The sequence below is a fragment of the Australozyma saopauloensis genome, chromosome 2 (assembly GCF_035610405.1).
Source record: "Australozyma saopauloensis chromosome 2, complete sequence".
In the NCBI taxonomy this organism is placed as follows: Eukaryota; Fungi; Ascomycota; class Pichiomycetes; order Serinales; family Metschnikowiaceae; genus Australozyma; species Australozyma saopauloensis.
In genome coordinates this window covers 1,203,283-1,226,735 of record NC_086132.1, presented here as the reverse complement: position 1 = coordinate 1,226,735, position 23,453 = coordinate 1,203,283, and the positions used below count along the sequence as shown (strand labels likewise).

Here is a 23,453-nt window from a genome sequence, read left to right as displayed (position 1 = left end):
GAGAGGCAGACCAGGGCATATATAAAAAGGTTTATTATAGTACAAATTAGAATGCGTATGAGGGTAAATAAAAGGGGTCTCGAGTAGAGAGAAAACGTGTACAAACAAAAACATTTCCATATTAGAATAGGCTCGTTATTGGTGTATTGGGAATGAATTTGAGCAACAGCTTGATTATAGTTTGCCAGATGTTTAGTCATTGCCTTCAATTGGATTTCCCCAATTGAAGCCAGTTAAATCGTCATTGAGTCCAACGTCTCCGCCATCCAAAAACAGATTGAATCCGAAGTCCACATCATCGATGCTCGAATTGCCTCCTGTTCCGAAAAAGTTGCCTTCAGATGGATTGCCACCGCTGCCCAAAATATCAACATTCATCACCTTCTCGTTGCCGATATTTTGGTAGAAGGATCCGCCAGGAGGAGGAGGAGGCATCTTAGAAGAATCCGAGGAATCCAGCTTTTTCTCTGTCGAATCGTTAGTTTCGGCGTCTCCCTTCTCGACGGCCTTCTTCAACTTTGGTGTAGCTTTCTCCTTCTTCACAGCAGGCTTAGCAGCTTTCTTTGTCGTAGCCTCACCTCCAGTATTCTTGCGCTTCTTTTTGGAATCAGACTCTGCTGCTGGAGTGAGGGGCGAAACATACTCTTTCTTAGGAGCATTAGATGCAGCTCTGCTGTTGGATCCGTTGTTTGGACCGTCTGAGGGAGCAGATGTGTGGGGTGAGGCTGCGTTCGAGGAAGCGCTCAACTTGCGATTTCTCTTGACTGGTTTTTTGGTACTGGCAAGGGAGTTAGGATTAGGCGACGATTTTGTGTTCAGACTTGGCGATGGTACAGGAGATGCTTTCATGTGCGGTGGTTGTCCGACAGGTATACTCATTTGTATTCCATTTCCGTCAGTACCTCCTGTCACGCGGGCAATATCCAAGCGTTTTTTATTTTGCTTTTCCAACAACATGAGCTGCATTTGGTAATCCTGAAGTGCGTTCAGATTGCTAGCTGGCAGCATTGATTGACCCATCTGCGCCATGTTTAGATTAACATTGGCTCCGTTCATGGTGCCGTTACCGTTAGGGATACTATTAGGATTATTGGACATGTGCACTAAATTCTGGCCAACTGGCTGTTGTGCGAAAAGTGTATTGTCAGTTTCCATATTTTGTTGTGGAAACTGTAGTTGAACTCCTTGCAGGGAAACCATCCTGCTTCGAGCACCATTCATGCGAGGATTGGTAATGGGCGAGCCTTCGCTGTCTCTACCATTGACACCAGGATTGGAAACGATTACTCCTGTTGGCGCCATTCCTTGCATGGGTTGCTGCAGGGCAGCTACTTGCTGTCGCAAATTGTTCATCTGTGATTGTGCTTGTTGTTGTATTCTGTTTTGCGGATCATGTTGTTGCATATACATTGGTTGCAGCAGCATGTTTCCGTTCATACCCATGGTGTTCATTTGTTGCTCCGAACCCTGTTGCATAAGGCCGGGCTGATTTTGTTGCTGGAAATTCAGCATAGGACGTTGTTGTTGGGATTGATGTAGAGGTTGCTGCATACCTTGCTGCTGATTGAGGGATTGGTTCATGGGCTGAGATTGTTGTTGAGATTGTTGTTGAGATTGTTGGATTTGTTGCAGCTGTTGTGGTTGTTGGGGCTGCAGCTGTTGGTTTGGATGCTGTTGAAGGTTGAGGGACTGCAGCAGCAGAGGTTGAAGTTGAGACCCCTGGGGGATCTGGCCCGATTGCTGGGTTTGCTGGACCTGTTGCGCCTGTTGAGCTTGCTGATGGGCCTGTTGAGCTTGTTGCTGCTTCATCATCATCTGCATCATGTACCGCTGTCTGGAGTCGAGCTGCTGCATTTGTTGTTGCTGCTGTTGCTGACTGGGCTGGTTGGGCTGATTAGGCTGGTTGGGCTGGCTTCCTTGTTGTTGCGGCTGTTGTGAAAGCTGTTGAGGTTGAGGCTGCTGCTGGAGCGGCTGCTGTTGTGGAGGACGTTGGAATTGTTGTTGTTGCTGCATTGGAATGGGGCCCGGGTTTGCGATAAGGGGCATTGGGCCTTGCAAGTGGGTTGGGATCTGGACGTGCTGTTGGGTCAGAATCAACGAAGCCATATTCGCCATGTTTTGAGCGCTTTCCATCTGTTGGAGCTCGAGCTGTCTCTGTTTGAACGACTGCATTTGATGGTATTGGGTAGCCACGTTGGAGGCTCTGCGGCCATTGGAGGCCTGGAAAATGTCCCAGAAGACATGCCACCACTCGTACAAAAAGCCCTGGGGCGACTCCATGCTCACGGCCAAGTTGGGAATATTGTGGTCCTCCAGAAGCTGGTTGACAGACACCGCAGGCGTCTGAGGTGTACCAGACACATCTTTTTCGCCGCCCGCGAGAAGGGGAGAAGTCCGGGTCAGCAGGTGGCTCAGGTCGTACGGCACGGAGGGCACGTCGGCCTCGGACACGAAACACTTGGCCGTTTGCGGCAACGTGTTCTTGATCAAGAACTCGTAGATGTAGGCGTTCAACAACTGCTTGGCCGACGCCGCCAGCGTATCGCACACGCTACGCGACGAGTTGAGCACGGGCCGCGCGGCCTCGCTGAATGTGGAGCTGTTCATCTGGCCGGGGGTGTCTGAGGCCAGTCGGCCAGGGGTACGTTTGTTATTTAGGTGGGGTGTGCTTTGATGGCTCATTTGGGAGACAGTCACGGAGAGGGTTCTACAAAGAAAGTCTTCAGATGGCTGTGCGTGGGTTTCAATGTTTCGGAGTGTCTTGTGGATAAGGTCCGCACAAAGTTTCTGTGATTGTTGATGGTATCGACACTGTGTGATAGGGCCAACAACGGAAAGCGAACAGCGGCTCGGCGACGACAGAGATAGAAATTAATAGATACAATGCCCGACACAAAAGCAAAAGACCAGAGGAGAGCTTGCGAAAGGAACAGATGTCGACTACCGATGGAACCACAATGGACAAGGTCTCCGTCTACGGAACTCAGATGGGGAACAGCAGGGAAAGAAGGGACCGGGACACGGCAAAAGCGGGCTCGGCACGGAACAAGAACAGGGGACTAGCGGCAATGCGCACAGAAAAAAAAAACGCAGTGGAACGGGCGTGGGAACTGGGATGTGTGGCACCGTCTGTGGAGTTGGTTTTCTCACTGGCGACAAACGGGATCTGTGGTGCAGTGCAGGAGTGATCCTTTGCACCCACGGAGCGCCCAGCATTAGGGGTGGTGCAGATAGGGACCGGCTGAGGTTCCGAAAGAGGGCCCAGTTGGGGTGGTTGTTTGGGTTGATTTTTTTCGCTGTTGTAGGGGGGATGGGTGTGGTGGTGTAAATTTTTACAATTAGTGGCGATATTTGTTTATGGAGGAAAATTGGTGGATGTTTTTGGGTCTTCTGGAGTGTGCTTCAGTGGCCTTGGGTGCAACTAGGGCACAGTCACCACCGGTATACAGCGGGCGCACTGTCGCAGAGGCAGCTCCCATAATGAGACACCTGGGTCACTGGAGAGTCTAGCGAACGGTGGTTGCGGCGTCTGGGGCGAAACGCCTGCGGCAATAAAACAGCTGGCGGGAGCCGCCGGGCGACGTGCGGATTCTTTTACGTTTTACGTTTTGTCTGTTCTACGTTTTTTATTTTAGCGCTGGGTGTGGGTTTTGACACCGCCGCCGGAATGAGACACCATGTGCCAGAACCAGAACCAGAACCCAGATGGCTTCCATCGCTGGAATCTGACTACTGGGCGCTATCTCCGAGGGGAAACCAGACCGCAGCCACACTGCGCGGAATCTGGCCGGAATACGGCGACACACGAATTTTGGCAGCCGAAACCCTGCTTGGTCCAATCTATCCCAGTCAAGCCTTGTTCTTCTTCTGCCAAAAACATGCCAAAAATACGCCAAATTGGTTCCCTATTGGTACCCTTTCCTTAATTGCGTGGTGCATACAGCTCCATGTAGCAGTTCGCAGCCGCTCCACTGGAAGATAGAGAGCGCGCAGAGGTAGTCCGAACCGCACGAGAACGGGTCAAAGTGTTTAGTTCCAGAACCCACAAATTCCACCCGACTGTCGCCTTCCTAAAACCCACTTTTTTTTCAAATCTTTTCCATCTACAATTTTTCCCTTCCGCAATCTCTTCGCTTTATCTGTGCCATGGACCCCTGGGCCTGCAGCGGGCCGGCGGGGGGCGCCATGGAGCTTCCCCATTGGACCCAGTTCTAGTGATGGGTTTTTATCAGGAGAGGAGTATTCCTGTGATGGGAGGCGGGTTGCGGGACGAAAAGTGGCTCAGAAAATTGGAGATTCGGGGAAGTGGCGGGAGTCTTTGTGGATGTTGTGACAGCTCTTGATGTTTCCGTTGTTTGGGGCTTTCTTGCGTTGGTGCATCTCGCGGAGATTATGTGTGGCCGCCGTTTCTTGCCTACCAGCTGCTGCACGTAGGCCTGTTTAAGGTTAAGTCCAGGCATCGCGGCTTTTTGCGCTGTGGCCGCAACGTTTTTTGCACGCGGCTGATGTATTGTTCTTTTCCACGGGTCGTTGCGGATTTGCCAGTCGCAAAGTTTTACGATGAAAGAGAGTGCTAATTAAGCTTCTGCGAATGTTCGATCGGGCGAACCTGTTTTGGCACAACTGCTTTTCTGTGCTTTGTGGTGTACATGACATATCCGACATGGGTGTGCTGGATGCAGTAGCAACTGAACACAGCTCACTTGAACAATCGGTGAAGATCGGAAAAGAGGCTTCCATTCGCAATAAGTCAAAATCGGGAAAAGGTACGCATTCATGACGGACTTTATTTTGTCCGAAACCGAATCCTTGGCCAAATGCGGTAAAATCGATTCATGCAGCTAATTCATCAACAATACCTCTACCACTGCATCTACCTCTACCACCGCACGTGACAAGCCATCCATCACCAATGATGCTCTTTACTGCAACTCATTTCACTTAAACTCATCAAACTCATTACAAACCTAGGCGCTTCAGTTTAAACAAACATAAAAGTACATTTTCATACTACCAATACATACCAGACGACAATATTACTGCCGGCTCAGCCAGCTTCGTCCTATGTCCCGAAGTCCACCTGTAAATAAAAAACAACCAGCTCACGCTAAGGCGCGAGAGCACGTCTTGCGACTCCCTATTAACGAATATTCGCTCTTTTTTTTTTCTTTTTCTTTTTCTTTTTCAATTATGACATCCATCCTCGCAGTGGTGGATGAGACTATGGTCACTGCATGCAAACCCATTTGCAACCATTCATCCCCACCAATACAACACCTGGAGAGCATCCAATGAGTGTTCTCCTTTAAATCCAATAAGTAATTACCGTTCCGCGTGCTCGAAAAGGATCGACGAAAATTACATCCGATCGAGCAAATGGCCCTCACGCGGGCCCTGTAGAAAAAAAATTTGTAGTGTGTCTGTCCAATCTACCCCCACACAGCGGCATCAGAGATACCCTTGTTGGAGTTCCCCCAAATGTTCGACGACGTGGAGGTGAAGTTGGAGCCCAAAATGTTGCTGGAGGAATTAAAAAGTGGCAGCTGGAAAAGCGTGCCCGACGTGTCGTTGAACGGGTCGAACGTGGAAAACGTCTCTGGAGACGACGACATCTTGCCAAAAACCTCCGGGATCTGCGCCACGTTGGACACCGGCGACATGCTGTTGCCGCTGCCGAGACGGTCGCTCATGAGAGCAGGCGGCTTGTTGAGTGGCTTGGCTCCAAGGCCATTGGGAGACACTCCCCCATTACTGCCTCCCATACTGTTCATGCCATTGGCAGCACCGCCAACAGAGAGACCAGAGCCAGGGTTGACGCCCATGCCGGGCATTCCCGAAATGCCCCCCATGTTGCCCATGTTGGCCATCCCGTTGATGGTGTTCGAAGCCGCGTTGACGCTGGCGTTGGTGTTGGTGTTGGGCCGATAGTTCCCATAGTATTCCTGCTGGCCAGAGTAGTAGTACTTGTTGTAGTTGGACGAGGGCGCCAAGGTGGGGCTCTGGTGGGCGTTGATGTTTCCGTTCCCGTTGAGCGCGCGGTTGTTTCGACGGGGAAAATACGTCGATGGCTGATTCTGGACCTCAATCCAGGTTTTGTCGATGGTTTCGATCTGTCCGACAAACGGCTCCGAGACTAGCGGCCGACTGGGATAAGACATGGCGACGCGATTGGTGGAAGGCGGCGGTGTGAAGCGTGGTTTGGAAGCGGGTACTGGGGCTTTCCAAAAAGAACGGTAGACGTAATAAGTGATAGTGTGAAAAGAAACTACCCGCGAATGAAAGCGTCGGGAGTGGGTACACTGGCGGTGTGCACAGACAGATGCATGCTGGTGTACGGGGGCACGTCTGATGAGGTTGCGGATAAGAGGGTGGAGGTTATGTGGTGGTGGTTGCGGGGGAGAAAGTGGGAAATTTGTGGTTTTGGGTGTTTGTGTGTTTGTGTTTATTCAAATTTTGCGTTTGGGTATTTCTGTTTGGCGTGGTGGCGGCTGCTTTGTCGTCTATGCTTTGCAGATATCCATCCTGGCTACAATTGTGTCTGGTGAGGGTAATCGCTTCTATGTCCATTTCGCTCCTGCAGACAGGGCGCTGGTTGCAGGACCCTAATTTATGAGAAGACTCCGAATCTTAGTGGTGGTTTGGGTAGAATGGTGTAGTTTGGTACACTTGTGGATTTTTATGTACTTGGTGATTACATGGTGCGCTGGGGCGTGTTGCGGCTCGGACATTTTTCGCCCACTATTCGTTGTTTGAATCGTTTCGTTGCGTCTTTGGCCCGCAAGCCCCAACTGGAAAGCTTCCATTGATGAATACTTCTCCAATTATCTGAATATCGGAAAGATTCCATTTACGGATGGGGTTCCAATTTTTAAAATAGCCATATGCACAAAAAAAAATATTGTCTCTCTGTTATTTTTGTGATCCCTTATGCATGTTGACGTTTCCGGTCTCCAAAGTTCTACAACTAACGCTTTGTGACCTTCTTTTGTTTGATCTCGTCATCCTTCAGTGCATGCAATTTGACATCGGTAGGAATGTCTTGTCTGTTTCCCTGGTATCCAAGAGACCAGTCGTAGCCCCTAGCATAGGCAAATATTGTTCCATTGCGGTTGAATGCAGTGGCAGTGATGGGCGCGCCGACGTTGGGGAAGTTCTTCAACCGTTGTCTGGCGTCCTTGTCCCAGAAGCAGAATGTTCCGTCGGAGCCAGCCGTAGAGAAGGTTCCATGAATCGGATGGAAAGAGATGCAATTGAGGGGATAGATGAGGAACTCGGAGTTGGCAGCGGTCGTGGTGCGTGTGGCATTGATGCCGTTGCTTGTTTTCCGGTGACAACGGAACGAGAACCCCTTCTTCTGCTGCTCTGCATCGTCAATGTATTGGATGGCACATCTGGCCTCGATGGAACCGATCGCAAACCCGTCTCCCGCAGGATAGCAGGACACACAACGGGTCTGGTACTTCAATGGCGACATGGCCGATTTGTAGATCTGCTGTGGATTGGTCAAGTCAATGATGGAGATGTGTCTCTCAGCACAACCCACCACCAAAAGCTTCTGGGACGAGTCCATGCAATATACCTTCTCCGGAAGCTGGATCACCGAGATGGGCTGCGGCAGTCTCATGTCCCAGTATTTCAATGTCTTATCCCAAGAGCCAGAGACAACCACTTCGGTGTTGGTGGGTCCGCACTGAACAGAACGAACAGCCCTCACTGGCGCATCGTGCACACCGATCTGTTGCGCCTGCTGCGAGGCCAAATCAAAGAGCTTTACCTTGTTATCGGCGCCTCCACTACACACCCTCGTTCCGTCAGTCAGCCATCTCGCGCTGAACACCGGTCCATCATGCTCGAAGAGGGCACGGCCCTGGTTGTTTCCGGTGTTGGGGTCAATGTCGTAGATGCGAACCTTCTTGTCCCAGGAGGCGACCGCCAAAAGGTCCTGCTGGGGCGAAAAGGACAAGTCTGTGATGGTATCTTCGGGGCCATTGTTGAGGGTTATGTCATTGACCAATTCCTGGCCGGTGGCCGCGCTGGTCTGTGCTGAAAGCAGCGATGTGGAGCTAACGAAGGACATTCTTCCACTGTGCGTGTATGGGTATCGAAGGAGATGTGGAGGAGAATGTGTTGTTTGGTGTGAGAGTAGTGTTGAGACTTTTCATTGGGGAGTGTGCAGGTGTAGAATTGGAATAGTAGCGGGTCCGTCTTTGTGTGCGAGGGTGTTAGTAATTTGCATTTTTAGTTTTTGGATTGAGAAGTAATTTGGGCGCTTTTGTCGGTTTCAGTAAATTTCATCTTATACTATTGTGAAGGCTTCGTGTTGTGTGTTGTGTGTTGTGCATATGTATGTGAGTGTCCTAAAAAGTGTATGGCTGCGAAAAGTTCGCTATGCCTTGACTGGTATTTCCAGCCAAAGAGCTCTACTATTTGTTGTAGTGAAAACATTCCATATTCAATTTTGTAATCATTTTGCATCATCAACCTAGTATCTCTCAAAACATTATTTCTAAACTCAGTGCCATTTTCTTGTTAGTTGGTCTTTTGATGGATAGTCTGTACTGGAGATAAGTACCCTTCCGGCTTGAACCACAGCTGCCGCATACTCTTCCACAAGAATCCCACAACTGAAAAAAGCAATTCAAAGAAAATCACATATATAATCGCAACTTCCCACATTTCCCCCAATATCAAAATTTCCCCCAATTTCCCCCAAATTCCCCCAAACCATCCGTCCACTTTTCACACTCCAGACCGCGGATCGCACCCCCACGATTCAACGATAACCACCACATTTCATGCCCAGAGCCCCCTCTCTTTTGGCTAAAATTCCCTGGTACATCCGCCTCGTCAAACCTCCCCACCGCTTGCATTCCATGAAAAACTCCTACACCATCCTTGCCGACGGCAGCGCCATCCAAAAACCGATCTTGGACGAGCGCAGCTACCGTTTCTTGAAGCTCAACAATAATCTACATGTATTGGCCATCCATGACCCCGCCGCAGACCGTTCGGGCGCTGCGCTAGATGTTCACGTCGGCTCCTTTGCAGATAAAAAGTACGGGGTGCCTGGATTGGCGCATTTCTGCGAGCATCTTCTCTTTATGGGTACGGCCAAGTATCCGGAAGAGAACGAGTATTCGAGCTATCTCTCCAAACACTCGGGCCATTCCAATGCATACACAGCTGCAGAGCACACCAATTATTATTTCGAGGTTGGTTCGGACCACTTGGAGGGTGCATTGGACCGCTTTGCGCAGTTCTTCATCAGCCCGTTATTCAGCACTAGTTGTAAGGATAGAGAGATCCGCGCCGTAGACTCCGAGAACAAGAAGAATTTGCAGAACGATCTTTGGCGCATGTACCAGCTCGATAAACTGACCAGTAACCCTGAACATCCGTACAATGGCTTCTCCACTGGTAATTTTACCACCTTGAACGACGAGCCGGTCAGCCGTGGCGTCAACGTGAGAGACGTTTTGCTCCAGTTTTACAAGGAACAATACTCGGCCAACATCATGAGCTTGGTCATTCTCGGCAAAGAGTCTCTTGACGACCTTACCGAATGGGCCATTACCAAGTTTTCTGACGTTCCAGACAATTCTCTTCCGCGCCCATCGTACGACGGTCAGCTTATCTATGGTCCTGAACAAATGGGGAAACTCACAAAGGCAAAGCCCATCATGGTGGCCAACAAATTGGAAATGTCCTTTTTGTTGCCTAGTGATATGGAAGAGCACTGGAAGTCCAAACCAGCACAGTATTTCTCTCATCTTTTGGGCCACGAAAGTAAGGGCTCGCTCCTATACTATCTCAAGAGTTTGAATTGGGTGAACGAACTCTCCGCCGGTAACATGAAGGTCTGTCAGGGTTGCTCGCTTTTCATGGTTGAGCTCGAATTGACACCTGAGGGTCTTTCAAACTGGGAGGCCATTGTTGTTCACCTCTTCGAATACTTGAAAATGGCAAAAGGAACCGATCCTCAGCATTGGCTCTGGAAAGAGATCAGTGACATGTCTAAAATTGACTTTCGCTTCCGTCAAAAAGCTGGCACTTCTTCAACTGTGTCGAAAATCAGTAATAGCTTGTACAAATTCACAGAGGATTACCACATTCCTCCTGAAAACTTATTAGATTATACCATTCTCCAAGATTTCGACCCAGCCGAAATCACAAAATATGGCAGCTATCTCGTACCATCCAATTTCCGCATGACTCTTTCTTCTCAAAGTCTTGACGGGCTTACTGAAAAAGAGAAATGGTACGGAACAGAGTACTCCTTCGATGACATCCCATCGAGTCTCATGGAAAAATTGAAGCAAGTCTCCAGCAATGAGGGATTGCACTTACCTGTTCCAAACACATTTATTCCCGAGGACTTCACTGTACATGGAGAGAAGTCATCAACGCCTCTCCGCCATCCATATCTCATCACTGATAATAGCAAATTCGAGACATGGTTTAAAAAAGACGACACATTCCGTGTGCCTAAGGGCTACATCAATCTTACTATACATGCTCCACCACTAGGTGACTCAGTCAAAACAGCAGTTATGGGTACATTGTTGTGCGAACTCTTTGATGATGAATTGTCTGACTTAAAGTACTACGCCAGTATTGTCGGTTTGTCTTCGAGTATGTTCCAATACAGAGATGCATTCTCCATGAAATTTGGCGGCTACAATGACAAGCTACCTGTGCTTCTTAAGGAGGTACTTAGCAAATTGATCAACTTCGAACCTCTGAAGGACCGTTTTGAGCCAATAAAGTACAAAGTTGCCAAGGAGCTAGTCAATGCTGGCTTTGACACTCCGTACTCCCAGATTGGTGGTCATTTTTTGCAGCTTGTTAATGAGAAGACATACACTGACATCGAGAAACAACAAGCAATCGAGAGCCTCACATTTGATGAAATCTCTGAGTTTGCCAAGTCAACCCTTTGGTCCAAAGGTGTTTTCGTGCAGAGTTTGATTCATGGAAACTTCGAGTACTCCACTGCGGCGCAAGTAGATAAACTCATCAAAGATATTTGCGCACCTCTTGATGCAATTGCTGACCTGAAGGAAGAGGTCAATAATATTGTCAAGTTCCAGAGTCACAAATTTGAAATTGGCGAACAAGCAAGATATGAGCTTGACTTACCTGACCCTAACAACGTTAATTCGTGTATTGAGTACTTCGTGCAGATTGGCCAGCTCAAGAATGAGAACAATAAGTTGCGTGTCTTGACTGATTTATTGTGTGTCATTCTCCATGAGCCGTGCTTCAATCAGTTGAGAACAAAAGAACAATTGGGGTACGTCGTGTTCTCTGGATACAGACTGAACAGATCGTACTTTGGTCTTCGCATTTTGATTCAATCAGAGAGGCCTTGCGAATACCTTGAGTTCCGAATTGAGAAATTCTTGGAGAAGTTCAGAACAAAACATCTTGGTGAGGCACTTTCGGAGGAAGCATTTGCGAAATTCAAGCAAGCGCTCAAGATGAAGAAGCTCACTAAATTGAAAAACTTGCATGACGAGTGTTCCGCTTATTGGAACCATATCAACGATGGGTACTATGACTTCGAGCAGAAACAAAACGATGTTGACATACTCGAGACAATCACAAAGGAAGAGTTTTTGACCTTCTTCACTGAATACATTGCTCTTGATACTAAGTCCAAGTCTGCTACAGTGGCCGTTTGTTTGAAATCACAGAAAGACCCTGAATTTAGCGAGAGCAAAAACTTATCTACAGCCATCCACAACTACATCTACGAGAATGATTATGACTTGAACTCCGATGTCTTGGATAAAATTATCGAGCAAAAGGAGCACAATTTGGAAACCATTGCCAAGGAGATCCTGCAGAAATTGAAAGATTCGGGAGCCGTTCAAGATCCTAACTCTTTTGAACAGCAGTTCATCAAACAGGTCCTGGAAAGATCCAAGTTGCCAACTCCTGCAGTATACCATAAGGGAAGACTCTACACACTGGATGTTCAATTCAAACAGGAACATACTTTGGGTGGAAGACCTACTGCGGTCACCGAACTCGAGAAGTTCCATATTCCACGGGAAGAAGCGCATTTATAGAAGTATAGACGTGAATCAAGTTGAATTTATATGGTATCCTTTGTAATTTGAAGCAAATGCGACTACAGGTGATCTATTGGATGCAGTAGAAATGAGCTGAAGTCAAATAGAGCGGCGGGGACGGTTTACATTTTTGAAGTGGATTACATTAACATCACGATTTGTTTCACTCCTTTCATAGATTTCTGGTTCGTCAGTTTTTCAAGTCAGATTAGATGTTCCCTACTAAATTTATTGCGCTCAGTTCACAGATTGACCTCCGACTGCAGACTTGATTTTCTGCACTCTAGTTGATCATCGTTAACAAACTGGTTATTCCCAGATCGCTCTCGCCCGAAAAGAACAATATAACAGTGATTCGACTACAATGAGAATGGGATCCGAAAATTCCGGTGTAGTACTGGCTGCAAATGCTTCAGAGTTAGACCTGCATGTCGAACTGGTACCTGATGAAACACATCGCTAAAAAGATGCCATTAAATGCATATAAGAGACCAGCCAAATTCAATTTAGGAGTCTCGAAAACAGAATCATGAAAAACTCTCTCAAAAACGGTATTTGCTCTTTTCTTTTGCCGAAGCGGTCACGCAGCATGATGTTGGTTTGACCAATGGTTCTAGTCAACAATGGGTTTGCGACGTATTTCTCCTATCTGTGATATTCATCTCCCTCTTTGGACATTGGTATGAAAAAAATAGGTCAATACAAGTCTTTGTTTGCGAAACTCGGGCCACAGAAACCAACTACATTGTACGACTCGAACAATAACGGTCCTAGCGATTGACGGGGCAGCTTTCTATTCGCGGAGTTCATTCAAACATTTGCAAAGTTTACACTGATGATAAGGTTTACCCTGAAAAGTTTTTTTTGACATATGAGCAGATGGCCAATACGTCCATCAATCGAAAGCACTAGAGTAGTAACTACTTTAGCTGCCATAAATAAAAAAAAGCAAGAAGTCCATTAAAAGGTGATATTTTTAGGTTCGCAATCTATCTTCAAAATGGCTTCTCTATTTTCTAAATTTTTCCCAGCTAGTAAGCCTCCACTCAATCTATGGGGTACTTATCTCTCAGTACAGTACAACCTCTTACAGTTCTTTCAAGCATGGTCCAAAACAACCCATTGAGCCTAAACCAGGTGACACTGCAGTATTTCGATAAGCTCTTTGTTGTCAAAAACAACACCGCGCTCTCGGCGCCCACAAAGGGCAAAGTGTTGCTTGTTGACCAATACACCATGCCAATTATCTCCATGAGTTATACCCAATCGCAACTCCTCCAGCAAGACGTGATTTTGGTCGAGATGCTTGGGAGTTTCAAGAAGTTATCGAACATGAAGCATTTGAATTGTGTTGTCTATATCCGCCCTTGTCGCGAGTCAATTGCGTTTCTTTGTGAGGAATTGAACTCGCCTCATTACGGCCATTACCAATTGTTTTTCAGTAATACGGTTTCCAAAAACGAGCTTGAAAAGATTGCTGGCGCTGATGAATACGAAGTGATCAACCAGGTCGTTGAGATCTTCCAAGAATACTCTGTAGTGAACGACAACTTGTATAGCTTATCCAATTCAACAGAAAAGAACAGCGGCAAACTCTCCAATGCAGCCGTTGAAGAGTCGTCGCACATAATGAGTTTGTTGTTGTCATTGAAGAAGTGCCCTGTCATCAAGTACGACTCCACATCTGTGGACCTGAAGAGATTGGCATCAGAGGTATTGTATGGTATCAATTCAAACTCCAACAACAATTTATTCGATGATTTGAACAGATCCACTTCAAATGCACCTATCCTTTTAATTCTCGATAGAAAACTGGATCCTATCTCGCCTCTCGTCACTCCCTGGACGTATCAGTCTATGATTCACGAACTCATAGGGATCGACCGTAATATTGTCAAATTGCCTGAAACAGATGAACAATTGACGCTCTCTGAAACACAGGATGTATTCTACCTGGAATCCATGTATCTTAATTACGGTGACCTCACCGAAAAGTTCCAGCGATATGTTGATGACTACAAAAAGCAAACAAAACAGTCCTCGATTCAAAACCTAAAAACTCAGGATCTCTCCGAATTGAAGCGTATCCTTACAAGATTTCCCGAGTTCAAAAAACTCTCAAACAATATCTTGAAACATCTCAATATCATCAGTGAGATCGACAAGCAAATTCTGTCTCAAAACCTTTGGGCTGTGGGTGAGCTCCAGCAAACTATTGTATGCAATCTAGAAAATCATCAAGCTGTCAAAACAAAATTGATGGACCTCATTGCAGATTCAACGATAACTTGTGAGACTAAGATCAAGTTGTTGTTGCTCTACGCTAGCAAACATCCACAAAATACTACAGACTTCAACGCCTTTGTCAGCAAATTACAAGATCCATTCACGACGAATCCACCTCCTACTGCAATGCAGTTGAACTTGCTTAAGCAGTTTGGTCGTTTGTTCAAGCAATCGCTTCAAAACAGCTCTCATAGTGATCATACAAATGACAACAACAACTTTGGTCAGTTGTTTAGCCAAAACCGTATCAAGATCCAGCAGTTGTTCAATTCAAACAATAATTCCAGAAACACACCAAAAAATGATAATATTTACATGCAATACGTTCCAAAACTCGAATCCATACTCTACGAGTTGATTAATCCCCATGATACACATAGTCAGGAACTCTCGCGAGCTTCGAAACTTGCAACTATGGTACCAGACGTTTTGGGAGGAGATATTGCTGGTGCTGTACAATCTGTGCAAGACATCATCGTGTATTTCAAGGGCGGAGTCACTTACGAGGAGGCACGCCTTGCTCACGAAATCTCAATTGCAAATCCTAGCATCAACATTGTCATTGGAAGCGATCGTATATTGAACAGCACGCAATGGCTTGATAAAATGACTGATCTTGCTAACAGTTCGAATGAGACCTCGGCTCCAGCGCCAGACAGAAAGGCACAGCTTAGGGATATATTGTAAAATGTCGAGTTCAATTAGATATTTAGATTAATACATTGCAATGAAGTGAAAATGCTGGGTGGTAGGCTCGGGTCTTTGACGACAGAAATAACTATGGGGCATATTTGCCAAATTTTTGTTCCCAGAGCAATATTTTCTCCGTAAGACTCTCCATGAGTTTCAAATTCTCGTCGAACGGAGACACCCAAGGCATTCCTTCAATGCGTGCTTCTTTGAATTGTGCTGTTTTAAGGTCTTTCTCCTGTTCTAGCTCCATTTGTGTCCTTCCAAGCCACTCTAATATCGCTCCTGTGCGCTTTCGCAACTCGTATATACTTGACTTGTCATTTACGAAGCGAGGCTTGGAGGGCTGATTTAGAAGCTCCTCTTTGGAGATGTTGGCATTTCCATTCGATGCAGATCCTGACGCGGCCAGTCCAGTAGCTTTGCCATTTCTGGATTTTGGACGGGGCCTGGCCTTTGCGCGAGGTTTGGGTTCGCGCTTCGGAGCTTTTGGCTCGGTGTCCTCTTCTATGTTTGATTCGTCAACGTCCACACCCAGATCCTCGGAGTGGAACCTCTTTTCTTCAGAGACCTGCTCGGAATCTCCCAGCCGCTTGCCTCCCGAGGCAGCCTTCGCACTTTCACGAAGTGCTCTCTGGAGGTCTTCCTCGAATGCCTCGTCACCGTGGCGGCGGTCCTTGCGGCTTTGTCTACGCGAAACAGAGGATACGGATCCATCGCCCGGGGCTTCAGCGTTCCCTGTGGGACTGCGCCGGCTCCGCAGTCGCGAAGGCTTAGCGTCTTTTGTGTCTATCTTGTCTGCATTATCGGACGCCGACTTGTGGTCCATTTCGCGAAGGAGCGCTTTTCTGGCCTCGTTAACAGGCAAATATAGCGTTCTCTCTCCGGCATCGGTATTGCTGGTCACCTTGAGATGGTACTCGGGCATACACTCTTCACAGTAGTACTTATCGGGGACATCGTCGTTCGTGAACAAACCTACACAGTATCCATGTTGCCAGACCAGACACTTCTCACATTGAATAAAAAGCCCCGTATCGACTTTGATGTGATATTCGTGCAGGAGAAACCGCAGAAGCGACGGGTTGACCGAGGCCAACTCGTCATTTCCACAGACACATCTGGTGACTTCATCTTGTTCGTCGGTCTCGGAGGAGGGTTCTGTTTTGGCGGTCTTGGATTCTGGTTCTGAGCCCAGACCTTTGGAACGGCCGGAGCGTCGGGACATTGGGTCTAGGGGAGCAATTGGGTAGTTGGGGGTGTAAGTTGAGTATAGTATGGAGTTCACCAAGGGCCAGGACGGAGGGAGTGCACACACGGGGGATGAGACGTGGGGACCGCTCCAAGTAGATGAATGGATACAATTGCAAGATACTTGTGTTGTTGTTGATTTATTATGGAAATTCTTGCGTGGTTGCTTTTTAGGTCCTGTATTTCTTTTCCTTTTTTTTCTTTTTTTCCTTTTAATCTCGTTTTGGCTCTTATGTAAGGATATAATTTGTTCAATCCGTCCATTAATTGGGCATGAGGGGCATGTACCTGAAATTTCTATGGGAAGAGTAAATAATAATTCGCATGAACTTCAAGATTCAGAAAACGGTATAGTTTTCCCGATCAAATGTTTCAATATAAGATCAAAATTTGTCGTGTGAGTTGACCGGCAATGGGCTGACTTCCACTGCCGATGGCCATTTTTGCATTCCCTCACGGATTCGACCAAGAATGGAAGATCCCGATTTACATCCAAGCAACTGAAAGAAGACTCATTCCACAAAACACGTCTATGTACAAAAATACAAAACACATAACCAAATAATGCAGAAGCCGAATCACAAACATGCCCAAAAAATATTCTCCTTCCTCATTTTGTCTATTCCTCTGCCTTCAATGACTACATCAGACTATCTCTGCTCGCTAGACATTTCGCAGCCACCAGCTTTCCTCTGTGCAACCCAAGCGAGATCGGCGCCTTCCTTTAGCAATCTGGCGGCTGTCAAGACCAATCAAGCAATCTTCCGATGCGCTCAGAACATTCCGCTGCAATATATAAGTGTCTATTTCCGCTCGTTGCAGAATTAAGAAACGTTCTCTTTTTTTTCTGCTCCCACTCAGTCACGCTTTGTACCGTGATCCTGGTGTCTATCGTTTCTGTGGTGCCACCTGCCAGACCAATTTCCAGAGATACCCTCTCGCGCTGTATTGCCTTCACACTAGCGCTACACCCATAGACCCGACCAACCGCGTAATTGCACAATTGCACAATTTCACAAGTGAGGATTGTGTTCACGATGTCAATCCCCGAATCTCTCAATGCGTTCCGCACCGCCAAGGTGTTCCACAGAACGTGGGCGGGAACGTTCCACTGTAAGCCACAGGCCATTTTCCAGCCATCCAATGTGTCGCAAATCCAGGAATTGGTCAACCAGGCTCGCGTCCACAAGAAGACCATCATGACGGTCGGCTCGGGCCACTCGCCCTCGGACTTGACCATGACCAACGACTGGTTGTGTAACTTGGACAAGTTCGACCGTGTGCTCAAGAAAGAGGAATTCTACGGCCCAGCAAAGACCGGCGGCAAGGAAGTCAAGTATGTGGATTTGACCGTCGAGGCCGGTATGAGAGTGTACCAGTTGAACGACTACTTGAAGGAACACAAGTTGGCGATTCAGAACTTGGGCTCCATCAGTGACCAGTCCATCGCAGGCCTTATTTCCACTGGTACCCACGGTTCTTCGCAGTACCATGGACTTGTCTCGCAACAGGTTGTAGCCATTACTATTGTCAACAGCGAGGGCCAGCTTGTGGAATGTTCGTCTGTGGAAAAGCCCAAGCTCTTCCGTGCTGCGCTCTTGTCCTTGGGCAAGATCGGTATCATTTCTCAGGTGACTTTGAGAGCTGTGCCTATGTACACCATTAAATCGAAGCAGGAGATCATCAAATTCTCGACTTTGTTGCGCGAATGGGATAACATTTGGCTCGAGTCGGAGTTCATCCGTATTTGGTGGTTCCCCTACTCTGGCAACTGTGTTCTTTGGCGTGCTTCTAAGTCTGACGATGAGTTGAGTCCTCCAAGACCATCCTGGTACGGTACTACTCTCGGCCGTTTCTTCTATGAGTCCTTGTTGTGGGTTTCTGTAAATATTGCCCCAAGAATCACTCCTTGGATTGAAAAATTTGTGTTTGCTCAACAATACGGTAAGAGAGAGACTTTGGGTGAAGGTGACATTGCTGTCCAAAACTCCGTTGAAGGCTTGAACATGGACTGTTTGTTTTCCCAATTTGTTGATGAGTGGTCTGCTCCTTTGAAGACCGGTACCGAGGTATTGACAACTTTGAATAATCACATTCAAGATGCCGCCAAGAAGGGCGAGTTCTACGTCCATGCCCCTATTGAGGTCAGATGCTCCAATGTTACCAACTCCGATACTGCATTCGTTGACGCCGATGGAAAGGAAAGTATCCATCCTCCTCAAGAGTGGTTGGCAAAGAGAGACAGATTGAGCGCCGGCCCTGTTCCTGGAAACAACTTCCGTCCATTCCTTGACAACTCTCCATTCCAAGAGCACCAGCCAGACCAATCTAAGATTTCCAACGATCAATTGACGATGTTCATCAACGCCACTATGTATAGACCATTTGGCTTCAACGTTGACATTCATCAATGGTTCCAGATTTTCGAGGATGTCATGACTAAGGCCGGTGGTAAACCCCATTGGGCAAAGAATTTCATTGGTGTTCCCGGTGACCACGAGACTCCAAGTGACATCAAGAGTCAATTGAGCTTCGGTGGTAAGAAGTTCTACACCATGATTGGTTTTGATCCCGTCATGAAGGACTGGTTTGGACAAAACTTGGTTGCTTACAACGAAGTTAGAAAAGAGATGGACCCACATGGAGTGTTCATGAGCGGTAAGAACTGGGCCAAGAGAAACGGTATTCTCATTGAGTAAATATTCTCATATCATATAGAACAATTAGAATCTTAATATTTAACATCACAAAATCCAAAACAAACTCGGTAAAGTTCTTCACTATATTATAGTCCTAATTATTGTACATATGCTATTATTTGAAAGGAGCCTTCAATGGGTCAACCACAACACCTTGTTTGACGACAACACGAGGCTGGGTAGCCTTCTTATGAGTTGCCTTAGTAGTCCACTCCTCACCAAGAGGCATTCTGAGCGCTCTTTCGTATTGTTCTCTGGACTCATAAGGATATGGCACACTCGAAGATTGGTATTTCAAGTTGTGCTTACCCAATGTCTCGTTGATGATCACATTCTTCAAGTTCTTGTCCTTTCTCTTGTCCTTTTGAACGACTCCGTCAATCTTTCTCACAAATTTCTTCTTTGGCGCCGCCGTTATCTCAGCACCACCCCAACCACCCCAACCAGGCAACGTCAAGTCCTCGGTTTTGTCGTCTTCCTCCTCAGCAATTCTTCTCTTTTCTTCTTGGAACTCAGAAACCACATCGTCACCAGCAAATGCTTCCTGAATGAGATTCTTTTGGAGAAACATTCTAGTCTCGGGACCTTCTTCATCGTCGTCCTCGTCTTCGCTATGCTGCACATTGCCAGCAATGCTCATTGCATTGTTCAAGTCAATGTATGTATCTGGAGTCTTGCCCTTTGTTTGTCTCTTGCTAGCTACCTTCTGAATTTTATTGGCAGCCTTGGATAAACGTGAAGAGTCTTCGGTTATAGCGACATATTTCTTGGATTTTTCAGTGCTTTCGCCCATTCCAGTCAACCAAGGATTTTCTTCAGGGTCTAAATCTCCATCGTTGTGAGAGCTCAAAGGATTCTTTGAATTCTTTGCCCTTGAGTTCTTCTTGGAGTCTGCTTCTTTGTCCGAATCTTCATCATCGAATCCAGCAAATTCTTCCTCAACAACTTTGTGCTTCTTAGCCGGAGGCTGCTCATTCTCATCAGTATCCTGCTCGGGCTGGCGATCTCTGCCACGCATTTGCTTCTCTAAGCTTCGTGCCTCATCATCTCTGTAATCATGAAGTGCTTCCTCCTCAGCTTCCTCAGCTTCTTCCTGTGCAATCTTGGCCGATGGTGTGTAGACTCTTCTTCCTTGGTTCTTGGTTTGATTAATCGAGTTCTTCGATGATTCATCTAATGCTTCAGTTCCATTGCTTTCTCTCATGTTTTTGAGGAACTCAATGTCCTTGAGGTTTTCCTTTCTCTTTCTTTCCTCAGCGGCTTTCATGAAATCCATTGCAAGAACACCTTTTCCGAGTTTAGCTCTCTCTTGGTTTTCAGCTTCTTCATCATCGTTTTCATAATCTCTCTCAACATCGGAAATATTGCCGTCGCTTCTCTCACCATCATTGTAGCCGAGTTGTTTCGATCTCAAACGCTCACCGGATCTGAGCATCTCTTCCAATTCAGCTCTGGTGGATGCATCCTTGGTAATACCGGATTTAATGACAGATTTAGCCCATTTGGATTGAGTTTTGTGACGAAGGGACATACGTTCTTCGGCACGTTTACGATCGTGATCCTCCTCATCGGACTCAGCATCTGAACCTTCGACGAGAGCAGCATCACGCAAAGTCTCACGCTTTCTGATCTTGCGGAATTGCTTCGACTTAATCTTCTTGATTCTCTTCGCTCTTTGCTCATCCCTGAACATGAGCTCTCTCATTCTTCTAAGTTCCTGAGTTCTCTTAAACATATCCTCTTTTGAGAGTTTTGCAGCTGCAATCTGTTCAAAAGTTGCCTCCTTAGATTCATCAAGAAGTGCACCAGCACGCAAGACCGCATCGATTTTACTCTGGAGATCAGATTTGGTATCATTTTCAGGGACAATACGAAGAGAGTCGTACTCTCTTTCGGCATCAACTTCTTCCTGCTCTTCAGTTGCTGGTGGAGCCATTGGGAACTGAAGTTGATCAGCATCTCTAATGGTTCTAACAGTCTCTTCCCACTTGCTGACCTCCTCTTTGGTGATCTCATAAGCAACTTTTCTGTCATTTCTCTCCTGGATACGCTTCGGGAGTGGCACAGCGAGCGCATTCAGATCATCAGCTAAGTCTCTGCTAATGAGTGTAGTTTCAGGAGCTTCACTGCTGCCTAACATGTCTGCCAATGAAAGTTTGACTCCACCTGTAGGAATACCATACTCGTTTTCCTTCACAGTTTCATTGATGAGACGCTTGTGCTCTGGATCTTTTTTAAGGTGCGAGTTAATGGTCGAAAGAGTCTTGCTCATGTCGATCTCATCCTCATCGTCCGAGCCTCGAAGCATCTTATCTTCATCCTCAGATTCAGACTCCTCGGAGCTGCTGTCATCATCACTACCATCACTGTCGTCTTCACTGTCGGAGCCTTCTCCAGCGCTTTGGTCTTTGTTGTCCTCAGAGTCAGACTCAGAGTCAGACTCAGCACTATCGCTTTCCCAGTCATCATTGAGAACCACTTCCAGCGATTTCAGTTGAGACAGGGATTTCGCCTTCTTGGCGGAGTTATATTTGTCGTCTAAATCCCAAGCTTCAGACAAAGTCACGAGCTGAGACTCATCAACACTGTCGTATTCGCTGTCACTCTCATCGGCGTTCTTGTTCTTCCTCTTATCTCTAATGGTTTGAGAAAACTTGGAGTTCAAGACATCGTAGTCGTCATCAGAGCCAAGGGCTTCATCTGAATCGAGTTCTTCATCTTCAAATTCATCGTCATCCTGGTTTTTCATGAATTTACGTGCGTCCATGATACCATCACGGACTTGCAATTCTTCCCCATCGGAGTCAGAGCCGTCGGAGCCATTTTGGCCACGTTCAGCAAGATGGAAAGCATCCAAAATCTTTCTTTCGGATCTCCGTTTCTGGGATCTTTGCTGCTTCTTTTTGGCCATTTTGGTTCTTGGATCTGAGTATGGAGAGTTGAGATGCTCATCGCATATATGGAGAGTCACGTGATGATAACCTTGTGGGAAGAGCCTTTGATTCAGAAGAGAGATGTTGATTATATTAATTAATGTATTTTTCAATTTGTAGATACGAGAGTATGTGGTTTCATGTTGAATACTTATTTTTATGGATGGTCCTGTAGTGATTTGGCACTGGCGGAGAGCAACTCGTTCATTAAAGTACAGATGAACTCAATAGATTAAAATACAAGGAGAGAAAAAGATATTTCAATGAAATAAAGCACACTGTCTTCTCAGAAGAATATCATGAGTCCACTCATTCAAATCTACACCGCCCAAACACAATTGTCTTTTCTATATACCGATGAGAATGCAACCGCCTAGTTTCCAGAGGCCCAGTCGTTCAAGCCATGTCTATTTCTAGCAATCTCGATGGCGTAGAACTGGATACGCACAGCAAAGATAGTGTTTTCCTCGGAGTACTCGCCGTCAGCTCTGGTTCTCAACAAAGTACCAAAGTTGTAGTCATCGATCTCCTTGAACTTCTCACAGAAGGCTCTCCAGCGGGCCTTACCAGCTGCAGACTTCATCTCGTCCTCGTTGATAACAGCAACCTTCTCCTTCTCCTTGAACTCTGGGAAGTCTTCCAACAAAGCTTCGTAGATGTCGTCATCGTGCACGGTCAACTTGAAGGAAGAGGCCTTGACCTTGGAGATCAAGTTCCAGTATGTTTCAGCCTGCACAACGGCCTTGACGGCGAATTGCTTCTCGATGTCCTCGAGGTTGTCGGCGTTTTCTGCGTCGAATTGAGTAGCCATGATGGTGGTAGTCAATGGAAGCTTCGATCCTGCAAGTGAGGATTTATATCCATCTAGTCCATCGAGGCAATCGTGGGGAAAATGATGAGTTCCACTTTTGTGAATGTTATTTTCTAGGAATTTTTAACTCTTTTCGAGTGATTGTGAATAATTTTTGAACTTGGTTTGGGGGAGAGAGTACGAGCTTTGCAGGGGTGCTTGACTGACTCTGCTCTCGAAAACAAAGAATGTTGAGAATCAGGGAAAGTGATTCAGTCGTGATGACATATATTTTTTTTTGCTCCCATTTTTGAACTCTAATTGTATCTCATTTGCACATAATCAAGACTCAGGCTGCTTCAGTCAAGACTTCTCATGGAAATTGTAGTTTTCCTTTGGTATTGCGACTTTCTCATTTGACGTGAAAAACTCTAGAGCATGAATGACAGTTCTTGCAACATTAATTTGAAGAGATTGAAATAAATAAAAGAAATCAAAGGGCGCCACTATCAAACACTCTACGCATACTAGCTATAGTCGCCGTTATTTTGAACGTCGGGGGCAGTGAAAAAGAAACGGATCACTGACAAATCAGATGTTAGAATATTTCATTGCTTAAGATCTACTGATAGACAAACTGCTGACTCTAGAATCCAGAACACTTCACGGCTTTCGAACTGCAACTGAATTTAAGAAGTCTTGGATCTAATTCAATTGCCAAAATGCT

At 46.5% G+C, this 23,453-nt stretch overlaps 9 protein-coding genes across 9 annotated transcripts; 3 read left to right on the top strand and 6 right to left on the bottom strand.

Annotated features, from left to right (window-relative positions):
• Positions 1–192: 192 nt before the first annotated feature.
• PUMCH_001752 (uncharacterized protein) lies at positions 193–2,682 on the bottom strand (the record flags this gene model as incomplete). The annotated part of the gene is made up of 1 exon (XM_063020791.1): positions 193–2,682. The coding sequence occupies one exon, from the start codon at positions 2,680–2,682 to the stop codon at positions 193–195; it is 2,490 nt and encodes an 829-aa protein (XP_062876861.1).
• Positions 2,683–5,429: 2,747 nt separating this feature from the next.
• Positions 5,430–6,158, bottom strand: PUMCH_001751 (uncharacterized protein; the record flags this gene model as incomplete). The annotated part of the gene is made up of 1 exon (XM_063020790.1): positions 5,430–6,158. One exon carries the CDS (start codon positions 6,156–6,158, stop codon positions 5,430–5,432), a length of 729 nt encoding a protein of 242 aa, XP_062876860.1.
• Positions 6,159–6,964: 806 nt separating this feature from the next.
• On the bottom strand, positions 6,965–8,077 carry PUMCH_001750 (uncharacterized protein; the record flags this gene model as incomplete). The annotated part of the gene is made up of 1 exon (XM_063020789.1): positions 6,965–8,077. The coding sequence occupies one exon, from the start codon at positions 8,075–8,077 to the stop codon at positions 6,965–6,967; it is 1,113 nt and encodes a 370-aa protein (XP_062876859.1).
• Positions 8,078–8,795: 718 nt separating this feature from the next.
• Positions 8,796–12,074, top strand: PUMCH_001749 (uncharacterized protein; the record flags this gene model as incomplete). Its single annotated transcript, XM_063020788.1, has 1 exon — positions 8,796–12,074. One exon carries the CDS (start codon positions 8,796–8,798, stop codon positions 12,072–12,074), a length of 3,279 nt encoding a protein of 1,092 aa, XP_062876858.1.
• Positions 12,075–13,130: 1,056 nt separating this feature from the next.
• On the top strand, positions 13,131–15,050 carry PUMCH_001748 (uncharacterized protein; the record flags this gene model as incomplete). Its single annotated transcript, XM_063020787.1, has 1 exon — positions 13,131–15,050. The coding sequence occupies one exon, from the start codon at positions 13,131–13,133 to the stop codon at positions 15,048–15,050; it is 1,920 nt and encodes a 639-aa protein (XP_062876857.1).
• A 91-nt stretch (positions 15,051–15,141) lies between these two features.
• PUMCH_001747 (uncharacterized protein) lies at positions 15,142–16,281 on the bottom strand (the record flags this gene model as incomplete). The annotated part of the gene is made up of 1 exon (XM_063020786.1): positions 15,142–16,281. One exon carries the CDS (start codon positions 16,279–16,281, stop codon positions 15,142–15,144), a length of 1,140 nt encoding a protein of 379 aa, XP_062876856.1.
• Positions 16,282–17,341: 1,060 nt separating this feature from the next.
• On the top strand, positions 17,342–19,003 carry PUMCH_001746 (uncharacterized protein; the record flags this gene model as incomplete). The annotated part of the gene is made up of 1 exon (XM_063020785.1): positions 17,342–19,003. The coding sequence occupies one exon, from the start codon at positions 17,342–17,344 to the stop codon at positions 19,001–19,003; it is 1,662 nt and encodes a 553-aa protein (XP_062876855.1).
• A 115-nt stretch (positions 19,004–19,118) lies between these two features.
• PUMCH_001745 (uncharacterized protein) lies at positions 19,119–21,914 on the bottom strand (the record flags this gene model as incomplete). Its single annotated transcript, XM_063020784.1, has 1 exon — positions 19,119–21,914. The coding sequence occupies one exon, from the start codon at positions 21,912–21,914 to the stop codon at positions 19,119–19,121; it is 2,796 nt and encodes a 931-aa protein (XP_062876854.1).
• Positions 21,915–22,309: 395 nt separating this feature from the next.
• On the bottom strand, positions 22,310–22,747 carry PUMCH_001744 (uncharacterized protein; the record flags this gene model as incomplete). The annotated part of the gene is made up of 1 exon (XM_063020783.1): positions 22,310–22,747. One exon carries the CDS (start codon positions 22,745–22,747, stop codon positions 22,310–22,312), a length of 438 nt encoding a protein of 145 aa, XP_062876853.1.
• Between the last annotated feature and the right edge of the window lie 706 nt (positions 22,748–23,453).